We start from the raw sequence: 17,303 nt of genomic DNA on the forward strand, positions 1-17,303 counted from the left end.
GGTTGTTACTCATTAAATGTGTAGTTGGCAGTAATGTCTTTACCTATTGAGCCTTTTGCACTGTGAGAAAAAGGGTACTTTCACATTATGGCAGTACGGCTTCCCCCACCCCTTCCCTAGTGCTTTGCTACAGCTGCCTGATCCTCAGACAATGGAAGCAAAAGGTACTAGCCTAAGGACAGAGTTAGGGCAGACCTAGATGAGACACAGGGAACCATGATTAGATCTCTGAAGCATTTATTAGTGAGAAATAGCAGCTACTGGGGAGCGGGACAAGCACGGTGAATTTCTGGCCGTAGCAAGTTTCAGCCCCCTGCCCATACTGTTTTCCTCAAATGGCTCCCTGGAGCAGCTATTTTCCTTGTTGAAGGAAAACATGCGTGGTTACCATGGTTGCCTAAACGCTGCTGCATTTCCCCCCCCCCCCCAGTGGGGCAAACAGCAGCTGTGGGGAGAGGCTAACCCCCCTGCCAGCAGACTGAATAAGAGTCCCAGCTGCTATTTACAAACAAAAATCCAATCATGGATCTCTCAGTTTCTCTTCCAGCTTGGACCTTCCCCTGGTATCAAATTAAACGTTTATAATTAATCTTTCTGCAGTATCCCGCACCCACAGTGGCTTACATAGACATCTAAAAAGATACAATTATATATATAAAAAATGAGGAATGTTATTTTAAATGACTGAAGGAGGGGGAAGAAGGGTCTTCCAGAAAGCCTTGTTGAGATGTCAAAGTCACCAGCCAAACCAGCCACCTTTCCTACATTGAAGGACATGACATTGTATTTTTAAAAGAATTGTACTTTACCAGCAACCCCTAACAGTTAAACACTGGTAATGAGCAATTCCCCTGAAATGGCACTGCTTCCTGGGCTGACCCATCAGGGTAGCGATGGCTGACTCCTGACCAGCGTTTGATTTCTTCTCGCTTTGCAGCACTACAGGTTATGTGCTTCAGATAGCAATATTTTTAAGGCACTAGAGAAATACAATTGAACCATGTTATTATACAGTGGGCTGCAGATCACCAAAGATCAGACTGCATTGGAGGCAAACTGACTGAAGCCACAATCTGACTGAAGCCACTGAATTATAAGGGTTTGAGGACACAAAAGCATTTTGGTGGGACATTGCATATGTTCAATCAGGCCATTTGAGAGACTCCACATAGCAAGATTACCTGCCACCCTCCAGAGGCACCATGAGGAGTTGTGGGCTCTATATGGCTGCTACAGTATACTCACGAGAAAAAGTGATGCTGTTATGAGGAACACCTCGACTCCATTACCTTTTTTTCCAGGTGACTTAAAAAATTTGTGTACAGCAATACGAACCATTAACTTGCAATGATTTGTAGGCTGTCATATTATCATGTAAATGTTTGGCCAATGAGTTGGGAAGTCTTCAATTCACATAGCTCAGCCATGAACACATTGTATGGCCTTCAGAAAGCTAGTATCTCTCAGCTGGAGGTCTTCATCTGTAGCACTATTGGTCTATCTTACAAGGGGTAAGGATTACATAAGTAAGGTGTGTGAAATATTATAAGCACTTTGGAGAAGTACTATATTAAGTGTTATTGCTTACCTGCAGAATCACATGAGACCTGACTTGGATAGCCTGTTCTCATCAGATCTCAGAAGCTAAGCAGGGTTGTCCCTGGTTAGTATTTGGATGGGAGACCACCAAGGAAGACCAGGGTCTTGACGCAGAGGCAGGTAACGGCAAACCACCTCTGTTAGTTTCATGTCTTGAAAACCCTTTGGGGCCACAATAAGTTGGCTGGGACTTGACACTTTTCACCACCAGAATTACCTGGTTTCAGAAATATCAGATAGAGAATTTACCACGGGTATGCTAATTACCAAACTTACCCAAAAGGAAGATTAGATTCCCAGCCCCAAATGGGACTTCAAGAAAAAGAGGGGGCTGTTTTACATTCACATACAAATTATGTGTAGTAATTAAAAAAAAACCCTTTGTGCATAACATTTTTGGGAAGGCCATCTAATATTCAGGGTTATCTTCCTTTTGGGTAAATATGATAGTATAATCAAAACTGTGGCCATTTGCTTCTTCCCAAAAGCAAGTAGCAAGTCCAGGCTTTCTTCTACCTCACTAGAGCAGGAACTGCAGGAGGAATCTGTTTTGTGTGTGCAATGGCCATTCAGAGACAGCTGCCTCTGCGGTAGGGAGCAGAGAGGGCAGAGTGGGAGAAACACCCCTGCAACATCAAGGCTTTGCTTTTTTCCCTGTACCTCCTGTCTCCAATGGACTGTACTTTGAATAAACGTATTTAGGAACTGATCATACGATACTTAAAGCCTGGGCATGGCCAGGGGCTCCTTCAGCAAAGGGGTGGGGAGTTTTTGGGAACATCTTGCCAGCTGCATTAAAGCTAGCAGAATGTCTGTCTGCTTCCTGTCTGCAAGTGCTTACAGACAGAGATGTGAGCCAAAGGGCACTTGGGCTGAGGCTCGAAGTCTAAGGAAGTTGCATTCCATGGGATTCAGACATTGCTCAGGATGTGGCTTTGTGGTGTTGCTTTTTCTTTGTTTCTTTAAATTGTATACTTAAACTGTTGTTTATTTAAATTATAGTTAGGTGTTTTTGTAAGCTGCATTGAGTCTCCATTGAGGAGAACAGTAGACTAATAAATTGCCTAATAAATAAAAAAAAAAGATTAAAGGGCAAAAAAATATTGAACATTGCAGCTGTGCATACCAAAGCACTGATGACCCCTTCTCTTGTAGAAGGCAACCTCTCAAGAAAAAGCACTTTCAATCAGGGTAGGGAAGGGAGTGCCACTCAATTCTTACTCTGAAATTGGAATTCCTGACCTGTGTTTACTAGGTAAACATTGGGCGAGAATACTGATATGGCACACTGATATGGGTAAAGGTAGTTGTCGCAGGGAGGGGTTTCAGGTAGTAAGCAACTGTCAGGAGGATTAAGTATTCTCTAAATATCCCACCCCCTCCCATGCAAAGGGTTGCTCCTGAAGGTGCTTTACAAAGGAGAAGAAGCTCTTAGAGTTTTCTTGCACATGACTTTAACGCTGTGTGTGTTTTTATGGGACTTTTCTAAAGGGCCATTAATTATTAACAAAGTGCTGTGGAGTCCACGGTGACCCCTCATGGGGTTTTCAAGGCAAAAGATGAGCAGAGGTGGTCTGATATTGCCTTTCTCCGCATAGCAACCTGTGTCTTCCTTGGTGGTCTCCCATCCTAGTACTAACCCTGGCTGACCCTACTTAACTTCTGAGGTCCGACAAGCTCAGGCTACTTGGGCTATTTAGGCTGCTAAAGGGCCACTGAGGGGGACTGACAATCCTAAGCCTCCTGAGCAGCTTTCTGGCCCGAAAAAGCAAGCCGAAAATGTATTTTTTTTTCAAAACCCCGTGAAACTGCTACATGCAGTTTCATAGCGTTACACCTCCCTTTTTAAAGGTGCAAGTTTGCACCAGCAAAAGGGGGCATTCCTGAGGCAAAAAGGCTCAGGAAGCTGACTAAAGTCAGCCCTGCCCCCAGGAATGCCCCTTTTGGCACCACTGCCGTGGTGGCTGCACTGGCACTCATGTGTGGCGCTGCACCACGGTTCTCCAACACCAGCGTAAGTGGCCCTGTGCTGGTGTTAGTGCCAATTTAGCTGGTGCAAGTGGCACTACCACCAGAGCAGGGGTCACGCTGGCTCCAAAGACCTTCTGCCCCCCCTTCAGGATTGCTCTTTAAATAAATCATCTTCCCAAACCTGACTGCTTTTCTGCCAAATTATGTTTCTAGGAATTTTTTTGGTTTTCAACTTATTGGTGCTGTCAATTTCATGGCTGCTTTTATGTTTTTAACTGAAATCTAGATGGACCTCAGAATATAGTTTAACTGCTGATGTCTACCTGGTTAACTTTGTTATTATTACTTTGTTGTTTTTGTAGTTTAATTGGTATTTTAATTTTATATTACTGTCTTGCCTTCTGTTTTGTAAGCTACTGTGTGTGCTTGTTAAGTAGAAAGGCAGGATATGAATCTCATAAATAAAATAATCAATAAATAAGTGCCATTCAATTATTATGTAGCTTTCATGGCTACACGGATATAACTCATAGGCTATAATCATGCACATGAATTATTTTGCTTTCTCAGATCTGCGAGGCAAGGAAACTACCCTCATCCCATTGACAAAGGCATAAATGATGGTTTTAGGGCCAGATGAACTGTGAAAATTCTTTCCTTGCGCTGGTTATGCTACCTATTTTGTTTTGTAAAACAGAGACACCTGCATAAATATTGTCTGTGAAGCAGTACATATGGCAAACCTCCACAGGGGACAATTTATGTAGTAACCTACCTTTTATATACTGTGGGGCTTTATCTCAATCCTGCAGCTTGGAGTCCAACCTTGTAAAGATTATGTGCAATAAAAAGGAGGCTTGTTCCAAAATTTATGCCTGAGAAATACGATGGTTAATAGAAAATGAGCCATACACAGAGAGCTAGAAACATCCCTCTACCAGAAATCTGGCTCGTGTCAACTTATCTCAAAAGCCAGCCAACCAGCCAGCTACCTGAACAACCTGGGGTCACAGTTTATTGCACTCCTTAGACTCCGAGGGGAGTCTCTTGCTAAATAAAGAAAGACTCAGCAAACAGGAAATCAGGCAGGTTTAAAGGTGAGGTTTCTTCGCCTTGGCAAGCTATGCATTCGGGTGAAACATTACCCTTCCCAATCCTGTTTGTAAAGGCTAGACATTGCTATTGCAGGCAACTGTGGCCAAGTATGGATAATCATTTACACAACAATGTAAGCATGTGATAAATGCAAATAAACAGCCTGCCTCTATTCCAGGGTGCAAAGGGACAACCAAAGCACAGGTTTTACTGGCTTGAATAACGATGGCTTGAGCAATGATTTACAAGAATTCAGAGAGTTTAAGGTCAATTCTAATCACATTATGAGTGTGAAGTGGGTGATTCTGCTGCACAGATAAAAGAGTGATCTTCCATTCGGAACTTCAACTGCTGAAAGATTGGTATGTCGAAATTATTCTGCAAAATGAAAAAGCACCTGCAAAAAATGAGCACTGAACACAATGAGAACAACAGAGACACCTAGAAGCAATCAGACAGCAGGTCATCTTGGCCTCTCCTGAGAATAACTGCTCCTCAGCTCGGTTAAGACTGCTCTTTTTCAGAAATGGTATGTGCAAGTAGGTGTGTACTAGGAAAGGGGTGGGGGGGAGAAGGAAGCAGAGAAAGAGAAAGCAATGCAGATGAAAATGTTATTTTCAAACCATCAGTTAGTAGGATCCAGGCCCTAAGTTAAAATTTAAAAAAAATGAGTTTAAACTGCCAAATGAGCCAAAGGTACCGCATTTCACTCTTGTTCTCCTCCCTACACTTACACAAGCCCCAAGCTGCCTCCTGGTGCTGTCTATCACCACTGTCCTGGCTTACTTAAAATCTTACAAAGGGGATTACACATTTCCTTGAAATACTGAAGCGAAAATTCACCGTTTCTTAATGAAGTACATGACTCTCTGCCCTTTGAACACAAAATTCAATATCAGATTTAACGTAAGGAAAAAGGACCCTCCTATTTTGATCCCTGGGAATAACAGATAAGAAAACAGACTGGCAAAGTGGCTTTGTGCAACAAACTGCACCTGATTTTTAGCAGGAACTGAAGTGATTGTAATAGCTACAGTAATTATCCCTGTTGCTAGGAAGAAGCTGACCAAGATGACATGAGAAAACTAGCATGCTATTCCAAAATCAACCTTGATGTACCTGCTCACCTGCAAGACAAACAGGTAACATCTAGGATAAGAGCTCCACTAATTTCCTATAGCCCCACACAAAGCTCAGCTAACACAGGCATTAAACTACCAAACAAACAATAATGTTACTGTCGAAGGCTTTCACGGTCAGAGTTCATAGGTTCTTGTTGGTTATCCGGGCTGTGTGACAGCCCGGATAACCAATAAGAACCAAACAATAATGACTTCCTCCCTTTTGCCACACCCCTCCCATGACAGATTCTGGAACTGATTTAATTCTGTTTTTAGCAAAGACGCATTGGTGAGAGGGGCAAGGATGCATTTCCAAGGCTCCTTCATTTGAATACACAGATCAAGTGGGCATTTAAGTTACACCATTCACAAGGCAACCATCAAGGTACCCTCTCACTTTACTATCCAATGAATCATGTGACTGGGAATGCTCATGAAAGAAAAAGAAAAGGAAGCTTGCCTTACCTCTCACATAAAGGTTGGCTGGAGCAGAATAACGGGTCCCTGCACTGTTTGTGGCGACACATTCATATTTGCCCTGGTCCGACTCCTCGCTGTTCTCAATTTGCAGGGCCCCTATATGGAAATGAGACACAGAGAACATGGCTTATGGCAAAATCCTTACAAATACATACTACTGGGCTATGTCCTCTTATTCCGACAGGACCACAAGGTTGGGGGTTTCTCTGGTAAGCGTGTGGCATGACATTTCTCCTGGAGCCACTAAAACACAACAGCCACAAGGCATCCATGTGTGTGTGTGTGTGAAAAGGCATCTGTTGTGCCCAGTCTCCATTGCTGCATAGGCAAAAAGGTTACTGACACCATTCTTTTTTTAAAAAATTTAAAATGTAAACATCCATGCTTTTGGAAGAGATCCCTGTCAAGCCAAGAAACGTTAAAAAGACTTTGGAGTTCTCCAGTGGAAACAAGAGAAAAAACTTGTCTATTTCAACCATTTGCTTTTTGAAGAAACAAAGATGGTGCTCAAACAAACAACTCTCACATCTGCACACAATTCTCAAATTCCTTTAAGTATTAAATTCCATTCTAAAAATTATCCTAGACCCCTCCCCAGACAAAAGTATGAATAAGAAAACTCTAGAAACTGAAAAGGACCACAAAAGTCCATCCGGAGAGGTTCCTTTGCTTCTCTAACCTCCGAAGAGTAGTCTTCTCACTTATGCTAGTGAAACTATTTCCTTATGCATATAAAAGGCAGCTGCACACCAATACAGTAAAAAACTGGTTTTAAATCTATCCAAGAAATTATATTTTGGCCTGAACCAACATTAGAGACAACTATGACTAGAATGGTTTTGACTAGATTTTTGCTCGTTATTCTGACCAATCTAAATGAGACCTAAGCATTGTTCAGGTGTCTTCAACCGAATTCCATTCATATGGACTACGACTAGTTGCGCAGAAAGTATGTGTGAGAATTATAAAGACAAAAAATTAATGAGACTAAGAGTAAAAGCATCTAAGAAACTATTTCCTGGTGCTCCCAGAAGCTGAGATTCCAGAGGTGACAGAAAAGGGCCACAACTGCTCACAACCCACACACACACACACACACACACACACACACACACACACACCTGAACTAAGAGAGAAAAGCATTAACCTATCTGCTTGTCAGAGTCTGAACTCATTTCCATTTGACAGGGGGAAAAACTGCACTGTGAACAGAAGCAGAAATTGCTGTCTCCGCTCTTCCCACTTCAAGGCATGGAGGTCAAATTCAGTTTTCATATCATTGGAACAGAAGGAAAACTAATGTGAATCAACTGCTGCCACCTACATTATTTAGAAGGATAAATTGAGACTGTAGCCTAAGTCTATATGTCAGGGAGAAAAAATGAACTTCATTGAGTTCTGCCATGTAATAAAAATGGTGCAGGGAGTCTTCCTTGTTGCTACATTAGGGCTGAAAGTAGGAGTTCAGCCACAAACCCCTGCTTCTTGCAACATTCCAGCATGGTGCTTTCACACATTATACTTGCAAACACCCTGCACTTCTGTATCTTGTTACTTAGCTGCTCAGTCGTTATAGCAGCACCACCACTACCCTGTTCTGAGATGATCCAGACAAGGCAATGCTTAACAACGGGATGTGTAAAATCTTACATGTTAGAGGTGATGATAACCTGAACTGACTGATAAGCGGTAAAGGGATTCAGACTTTTGACCCTCTGTACCTTGATACAGGATATTTCCAAATGCGGTGTTACCATGAAATAAGGGGGGTGCACACGTGTGCATCTTCACAAATACACATCTAATGCAGGTACAGGATCTTTGAGAATGTTTACTTATTTAGAAAATGTGTACGCCACCTCTCCAAACTTGCTTGATGCAGCTCAACAACAAATAAGACAAAACCAAACACAGCAAAAATAATGAAACAAGTTATTCCAACAAAACATAAATAAAACAAACCAAGTCAATGAAATCCATGCAAATAAAAACAGCCAACAAAAGCAGTCCAGAGCATAACAGCACATGAAATAGAAATGTATAAAAGTGATAAAACAGGCATCAGGTTAGGACCCGACCATAAAATATTCAAAAAGATGGAACCCCTTAGTTAAAAGCCTGGGTAAAGAGAAATGTTCTGGATTGACACCTAAAGGAGAGTACAGTAGGTGTCAGCTGAGCCTCAAGAGGAAGGGTATTCTGAAGATGAGGTGCCACCACCAAAAAGTCCTGTCTTTGATCACCATCCACATTACATCTGCAGGCATCTTGTGAAGAGGGTGTCCTCTGGAGGGCTGGACAATACGGTAGGGAACCATATTTAAGTACCTGGCCCCAAGCCACATAGGATCTTATAGGTAAGAACCAGCACTTTGAATGTATAGACTATGTACACACAAGCATATTTGAAAGAGATACCTCGGAAAGGAAGAAGAGGCAATTCTAATTCAAAGATACATTTTTATTGGCTACAAGGGATAGATAAAAAGTCAGAAAACAAGCAATTTTCCTAGCAATTCACACAATAAAACAGTTCACTGTATAAGCAGAAAAGACCCAACTGGAATCAGACTAACAGATGCTTGCTGTAAGGAGAAGGATTTCCAAAAATACCCTCACTGTGTGTAGTTGTGTGAGAAGCATACCCAGGGGAAGGGGTACAACAAAGTTTTAATAGTGGGTGAAAAAGGAACCGGCCAATGTTAAGACTGTGGGCAGAGAAGCTTTGGGAGAGTCAGAGGGAAGGAGAAATAGACAGAGAGTGTCTGTCTTTGACCTTTGGGTATTTGGAACCTCCAGACAGACTTATTTGTGAAGAAATGTGGGGGAGTGCTGGTGGAGCAAATCAGAGGAAACGATTGGACAGTAGATACAAAAGATAGAGCTGCAAGTGGGTGGTTTCGGGCACAGAGGGAAAGAGCAAGTTGGTTGAGGGAGAGATCTAGGCTGGGGTTCAGAAAAAGGATGGCAGGCACGATAGAAAGGAGACAAGAGCTGGTGCTTTTAGTGCAGAAAGCTCAGGGATAGAGAGGCAGAATGAGTGGTTTCCAACCTTTTAGGAGTCGAGACCCTTGGAGTCGAGACCCCCTTTTACAATTGCCAAGTAACCTGCGACCCCCGCCACATTTGCATAACACCATAGGGGGGGAGCATCTGCTTGGCATGCAGGAGGTCCCAGGTTCAGTCCCCGGCATCTCCAGTTAAACTTTAAGGGACCAGGCAGGGCCGGTGCTACCAGGCGAACTAGGCGACCGCATAGGGCGCAGACCTCAGAAGGGCGCAGATCTGACCTGACGGGCACCGTTTTCAACAGTTTTCAATCTGTGTACATTTAACAGCAGTGTGACACAGAAAAGGCTCAGGTCTGTATTCTTCATTGCCTAATTGTCACCGAACAAGCATACCGTTGCCTTTTATTTCTGGTCAAATCTTCTGCTAAGTCTTCTGAATAAACCTTTCTAAGATTCAGAGGTCCTATGCAGAATGGCAGCCAGATACCCTTAAGCCCACTTTAACCAGCTTTACTGCCAAATATGCAAAAAAGGAAACCACCGCAGGAGTTTTTTCTATTAATGCTTGTTATGTTCATCTCCTCCCTGAGCTTGATGATTGGCATAACTGGGACCTAGAAAGAATGCTGAGCTGCTGTGATATTTACAAGAGAGGCAGGCACTGTCAAGTCTGTGAAACGGAACAGCACACAAGGGCAAAGGCAAGAATACTATTCAGCTTGTGATTTGGCTTCCTTTGCTCTATCATGTGCCTGGTCTTCATCTGCTCTCCCCTCTCATTCCAGATGCAAATAATAATAATAATAAATAAATAAAAGTGTAGATCTCACAATAAGCAGTACAGCAAGGCTGCCAAAGTGTATCAATCTCCTAGGAGGACACTAAGGACAAAGCCAATTGGAAATTTGGCTAATATTAAAAGTATTAGATAAAAGAGCTTTTCAGCCTTTCAGAGACCTCTGCCATTTTTTCTTTCTTTCTGCTTTGAGGGTATGAACACCAGAGGAAAATAACGGGGTTGCACTTACGTGTAACGGATGTTCATTGAGTGATCTTCTGTGGAGGAACACATGGGACTGAGCACGTGCGAGGGCCTGCTGGGGAGGTTTTTACTGGAAAGCTCTTCCAGCACTTTCTAAAGCACTAGGAGCGCTTCTCCTCACCTATCAGGTGGGCTCTTCCTGCCTAAACCGGCACATGACCAGGGGAGGTAGAGTGCTCCTTCCCTCAGTCCTTCCTTGCCACCATGGAGCCTAGTACCATGCAAGCTCTGAAATCAGCCCACAGTAGGGAAAGAAGGGTGGGATGTGTACTTGCACAAAAGACCACTTAATGAACCATAATTACAGTTGAGTGCAACCTCATTTTCATCATCATGGCTTCAATGCAGCCCCTTATGGGAGACCAGCAAGCTTACCCGGCAAAGTGGAGGAAAATGTGGGCCATCTAGCGGAATAGTGACTACAATACTGCTCTTCCTACAGCTGTCTCACTTCTGGAATCAAAGTCTATTGAGTGGCATTTCATGAATGTTGATGGTGATGACCAGGAGGCTGCCTTGCAGATACTGGAAAAGGAAACCTTCCTGAGGATGGCCACGGAAGTTGCTTGTGCTCTGGTAGAATGTACTTTTACAGGAAAAGGGCAAGGGATCTTGGACCTGGTGTATGCGAGCTTGATGATACCACCCACTGTGATATTGTCTGGGTTGAAGGGATCCGACCTTTGTTGTGGCCAGAGAAACAAATAGTGTTAATCTTTACAAAACTCCTGTGTCCTCTGTAAGTAAAAGAGTAAAGCCCTACGCATATCCAAAGAATTAAGGGCACATTCTCAGTCAGTAGAGGGGGGGGAGGGAGATCAGTAAGGTAATGTGCTGTGCCATGTGAAAGGTTCTGAGTACTGCCTTGTCAGTGTAGAATTTTATAAAAGGAGGGTCAGACCTCAGAGCCTTGAGTTCGCTCACTCTGCAAAGTTATTGCCACTAGGAAGGCCATCTTAAAGGAAAGGAAAAACATTACATGTGGTCATGGACTCAAAGGGTTTGTGCATCAATGCTGATAACACTAAAGATAAACTCCACTGAGGGATCTGTGGTAAAGTTGGAGGATACAAATTATATAGCCCTTTGAGAAAGCACTTAGCCCAGGGGTCCCCAATGTGGTGGCCAGCAATACCTTTCCTGGAGCCCACCAAGTGTTTTTAGGAAGTGGGCGGGGCCAGGTAGGGCTTTTGCCCAGCAAGGCTTCTGATTGGCTGTGAAGATTTTTTAAAATGTTGCTTTGACAGTAGTTGACACCACTGCACAAGGATCTACACTATGTTACTGAAGTTAAGCTGTGGTAATCATTTTGTGGCTGGCTCCGCCTGCAGCAGCCATTTTGTGGCAAACATTTTGTTGCTGCACCCACCATGCCATGTCAGAATTCCACATGTTCTCGTCAGCCCAAAAAGGTTGGGGACCCCTGGCTTACCAAAATGCTGGAAAAAAGGGAGTTCCTGTCAACCCCACTACGGAAGGTGGATAAGGCTGCCAAATGTACCTTCATATAGGAAATGGATAAACCACCATCTTTAAGCTTCAGTAAATAATAAAAAAATTTTTTTGGCTAGGTCAGCCGATCGTGGTGGAATCCCTCTTACCTTGGTTCATGATGCAAATTTTGCTCATTTATGGCTATAAGAGGCTTGAATAGAGACCTTCTGTCAATACATGCTCAACCCTGGCAGACCAAGTTCTCAAAGGCATATCTTCTAAGTGGTCAGGTGAAGGGACCTGATGTCGAGGAATTGTACCAGACCCTGGTGGAAGTGGTTCGGGTTTTCTGAGAAAGGACCTAATTGTCTGTGGTAATTGGTCTCCAGGTTTCAATGAAGGGGGACAACCTGTCTGTGAAGTATGGAGTGGTCAGGGGCAGGCCTAGACATTGGAAAGGTCTGTCCTTAGAAGGAGGGTCTCTGCTGGACTGGAAAGCTCCCTTGCTTCTAGGCTTTCCCTGGTGCCTCTTTCCTTGGTGCTGGCCTGAATATTGAGACCAGTAGGAGGGCTGATACAAGGGATGGTAGCGTCCTGATGACTGTGAAGGTTGATATTGGTAATGCCTAGGGATGTACCTTGGTTTTAACAAGGCCGGTTGCCCTGAAATCCCCAAGGTCTTCGCTGTCAGCTTATTCTTCCTCATTCTGTCCAGGGATTCATTTGTCTAGACACTAAACAGTTCTTTCCCCTCAAAGGGGAGATTCTTCCACCTTCAGCCTAGTCTCCTGGGGAGAGCTGTGGTACGCAACCAGGAATAGCATCTAAGCACCACTGCCAAGGCCATGGCCCAGCTAGAACAGTCGGTAGCATGCCTCGCTGTGTTGATCTGCTGCTTACAAAATCTCATCCCTTCAGCCTGAAGTATTCTGGTGAGTTGCTTCTTGTCCTCAAGTAGGCATCAAGGTAAGATAAGAGGTGGTCCCACAGGAATAACTGATACTGGGACATAATGGCACTGTAGTTGGAAACTTGGAAGGCAAGGGGCCCTGATGAGTAGACCTTTCTGCTAAGGCCATTCAACCCTCCTCTCCTATCTAAAAGGGAATAATGTGAGCTGCCCTGTGTCTGGAAGGTGTGAACTCCACTCCTAAGATATTTGAAGGAGGGTGGGTGAACAGAAATTCACAGTTGTTCTTCTGGACCCTATACATACTCTCTATTTTGTGGGCAGAAGCCTGTGCTGAAGCTGGCTTAGACCAGATCGAATTAGTAGTCTCAAGGAGACCAGGTAGCACCAGTTGCCCCAATGAGGTGGAGTAGGCAACTTGCGGAATGAGATCACATGACTTCGGATCCAAGCAGACAATGTGTAATTGGAAGGTTTTTGCTATTCTTGTTAACTGCTCGGTATAGAACCTTAAATCTTCCATGGGGGAGACCAGAGTGGGATCCCCTACCTTCTCATCCAGGAATGGGTTGTAAACAACATCAGAGGTGGCATCAAAACAGCCAAGAAACTCTTCTTTGGAGATGAAACACTCCAGCAAAGGGAGGAGGGCAAGGAAAGTGGATGGAGCCAACAGCACTGCAGGAGGATTAGAGTCAATGATTGTTGAATCTGGAGCCATTTGTGGGAACCACATCTGTTGGCTGGACAGTGTGCACCACAGAGGGATGTACATCAGAGTCAGGCAGGGGAACCAAGGCAGTTGCCAAAACATTGGAGTGGTCCCAGCAGTTTCCTGGGAGGTCTTCTTCTTCTTAGCCTTGGGGCCCACAGGGACCAAGGGCCGACCTGTTTGAATTCACCCTTGGATCCAAGGGGACTGTCCAGGCACTCAATATGGGGTGAAGGATTGTGGGGCAGCTGCAAGACGGTTTCAGGTTCAGGGACTGAAGACATGGTAGGAGGCCAGATCTGAGGAGCATTTGCATTTCGACTTTCATCTCCTTCAAGGCGGTTCTGAGGAACTTCTCAAAACCAAAGTGGAGTGGTGCAAGTGGCAGGAAACTGCATCTGTAGACAAGGCTGATGGCACAGACTCCATTGAAGGTGTACGGGCGCACTTTTCACCCTCAGCAGAGAGAGGCTGTTGGGCTTCAGGTGCTATTAGCGCCTTTCCCCCCAATGCCACCTTAAATCTTGCTGACTTCTCATGTTGGGCTTTCGGGATGAACTGCTTTTAGCCGTCGCAAGCCCCAACATTGTGGGCTTCACCCAAACATAACGAAGATAAGGCATGATCATCCGATTTTGCCATCCTGGTACCATACTCTGTACACTTCTTAAAAAGGGCCATGCCGACTAAAGCAAAGATGGATTCGACGAGAGATGATAATGACACTCTTTTACCAAAGGCAGTAGCAGGAAAGGATGGTAAAGTACCTTAGATGGCAAAGTTGAAGACAGAGAAAGGAAAAATGAAGAGCAATATCCTCAAGGCCTGACAAAGAACCCATGAGAGGAGAGGAGAAAAGCACGTCCTACCTCCACGGTGGTGAAGGAAGGACTGAAGGAAGGAGCACTCCATGTCCCCTGGTCACCTATCAATTTAGGCGGAAAGACCTGGCCCAATAGGAGAGGGGGAGCGCACGTAGCTCTTAAGCAAGTACTAGAGGAGAAGAGCTTTCTAGTAAAAACTTCCATGGCAGGTCTGCATGCATGTGCAGTCCCACAAGGAACTGCAGAGAAGATGCAATAATAAACTAGCCAATCCATATCTATTTTTTACTGCTTTTTATAAATTTCTTATGCCCAGAAAAACTCATTTCCAAGAAGATTCTAAAACGTTATTTTAATGTTACACCACTGCTCATGTACCCAGTATGGCATCTCAGAAGTGTAAGGGTTTCCATGAAATCCCAACATTTTCTGCTTCTACCAAAACAGCAGCTTGGGGCATTTCCCATTACAAGTACTTAACTCCATTCTATTACAACACAGAAAACCTGAATGGAACTTTTAAAAAAGGAATATGTGTCACTCCTTCCAAAGAAGCTTTCATTGCTGCCTATGGGCCATCCTTCAAAACACACATCCATTCAGCCCGGATAACCTACAAGAACCAACACATCCATTCGTTCATCCGTTTTCTTGTCTAACCTGCCAGTCACCAACTAGACCCATGCATCTCTGAACAGTCTATCAAAACTCACCCTGACCTTTCAGCCTGGGTCTCACCTGAAAGGCAAAGGGGGAATGTTAAAAGTGACGACACGTCTCGCAAACATAGAGCTCTCAGTCAGAAAAATGACAGCACCTCTGGACAGCAAGAGCAGGGCGTACAGCTCCAAGGCCCAAAGGAAAGGTTAGTCTCAGAAACAAAACTTGTCCTGTAGTTGCTTGGCTTAACTTCTCACTACACATTCGATCGATACATAGGGACTGTGCTTGGGCTTCATGGCCTGTCACACAGAATATATCCATCAACATGAACTGTTAAAACAAACATCCAATTTATTGTTCAAACAAAGACATTCATTTTTTTGATGCATTTCTGGTTTAAATTCCAGACATTCAACAAACTTACCTTGGTGGAGACCACAGTATAGACCATTATGTGAGCGTAACCTCCCTTTTACAAAAGTGTCTTCACCTACCCAACTGGTATCTTTAGAGACTCAATAACCTGTGTGTTGTTTAACAAAAGGTATCAGTCTGATGGAAATCCTGTATGAGGTGGCTGTTGGCACTTACAGAAATGTTGTCTTTGACATTCAAACAGGGGACATATTTTTTAAATAATGTCAAGCACCCTCTTAAAAAATCTCATTAAAAGTCAGATGGGGAAGTTCCGGTTTTATGAGATGGATGATTCTCATTATAGAGATAAGCCCATTTCCCCAAGCAGAATATACAGAACATTTAGGCTGAGGTTCTGGTGCTGAGTCATTAATGTCCTCGACTGGTTGACAAAGAGAACTTATTGCAGTTATATGCAGGGAAAGGCCCAGCCTACTGCAGGCATAGATGGAGCTGGGAAGATGGCCCACTTGACTACTTAGCGTTCTGTCTGTCATTTTGTTTTAAGGTTTGTGATGGAAATCGAGAAACAGTTTAAAGAACTTGTAACATCACAGCTGTCAATCGTGGAGCATTCCAAAAAGAGGATGACAGTTAAAGAAATCCCATTCATATCAAAAAGAGGTTTTCAGGGTTTTTTTTGCTGACCCAGATTTTTCATGAAGACAAGTTGATACAGATGCTCTTGAAACAGCAACTTGCATTTGCTCTAAAACTGCTTAACAAGAACTGAAAAACATTAACCCCCAGCAACAGAACCAGTTCCAAAAGAGTTTGCTTATTAACTTCCAGCAGTGATTCAGTGGAGAGGGAAGGAAAGAAGGGGCATATTGGACAAATGAGTGAGAGTAATTTAGTGGTGGTAATAAGTTTATCAGGAAATCCAGGGGTCAGTCAACAGCAGTAACAGAAATCAAGAGAACTCAGAGTATCACACTACATGGCACTGATTAGCAGTTTAAAATTAAATTCCAGGGACTATTTTGAGTGTTCAGGCTAGGAAACAGCCCTCTTTCAATGGAAGTACTATTACTAGCAGGTGTAGGTATAGGTAGCGAAACTAACAGGGCTGAGGAATGCAGAGCTGTCAAAGTAGAGATAGATTGAACAACTGAAGACTTCAGGCAGGCAGATACGGGTCTCATTAATTAATTCACAACAAATCTTCAGTACTATGGTGCCACAGATCCTTGTCAGGCTTCAGAAAGGGTGGAGCTGCCTTTTTACGTTTCCTCCCTCTACCTTCATATTAGATGAGTGAACAAACTGGAAAGGAACATTCCCAGGTCTCAAAGAAAGATGTTGCTTATCTCCCAGCCAGATTTGCCTGACATTTGAAGAATTTATTTCCTTTGTATTAGTTTCGCCCCTGTCAGCAATAGTACAGAAGAAAGGGCTCCACTGATCTCTTGTGAAAATGTTTACATCCTTCAAAACACTCCACAGTGGCTAGCTCCAACCTGCCTGGACTCAGAGCCTCAGAGGGTGACCAAATTTGAAAGATACAGGACTTCACAGCCCTCTGTGGCACAAGGGACGGAGTAGGGGGAAAACCAGCATCTTCTACTCTGAAAACCTCCCGTTGAATAACCCCTTTGACCTGTGCATACCTGTGATGGATGATTCTACAAGGCAGCCACATTAAAAATAAACAAAAACAAGCACACAAGTGAGGGAGCTGTGAATGAGTAAGTATGCTAACAGAGTCTGGAGTGAAATAACAGCTGGAGATGAGATACTGCTGGAGAAGTGGCAGGGCAGAAAGGAAATGGAAGTGACATGACAACTGGAGGCACAGTTCAGCATTCTTACCTCTGATTGGTGTACCACCTGGTGAGGTAATTTGAATGCAAATAAGATTAGAGAGAAGCGTTAGTACGAGGAAAGGAAAGAAATTATAACTAAAAAGTTTTTCAAAGCTAGAATTTGTTATTAGAGTAATAGGAGTAAACAACAATAAAAAAAAGATGTGCAGTAACAAGTCAGAGTGATGCCCTCAGGAGGTTAGTAAAGCTTTCTGCTAC

The 17,303-nt window shown here is 43.7% G+C and overlaps 1 protein-coding gene across 12 annotated transcripts in view; it reads right to left on the reverse strand.

The window, feature by feature from the left end:
* PTPRF (protein tyrosine phosphatase receptor type F) overlaps window positions 1-17,303 on the reverse strand; it is a 345,699-nt gene that overhangs the window by 100,814 nt on the left and 227,582 nt on the right. For 7 of the 12 annotated variants that reach the window (XM_056867690.1, XM_056867689.1, XM_056867688.1 and 4 more), the window contains exon 5: window positions 6,252-6,362. In XM_056867690.1, coding sequence (XP_056723668.1) covers window positions 6,252-6,362 — 111 coding nt within the window. Of the gene's footprint in view, window positions 1-6,251; window positions 6,363-17,091; window positions 17,110-17,303 lie in introns of all 12 variants that reach the window. The other 5 variants (XM_056867687.1, XM_056867685.1, XM_056867681.1 and 2 more) reach the window with 1 other exon arrangement.

The sequence above is a fragment of the Euleptes europaea genome, chromosome 2 (assembly GCF_029931775.1).
Source record: "Euleptes europaea isolate rEulEur1 chromosome 2, rEulEur1.hap1, whole genome shotgun sequence".
In the NCBI taxonomy this organism is placed as follows: domain Eukaryota; kingdom Metazoa; phylum Chordata; class Lepidosauria; order Squamata; family Sphaerodactylidae; genus Euleptes; species Euleptes europaea.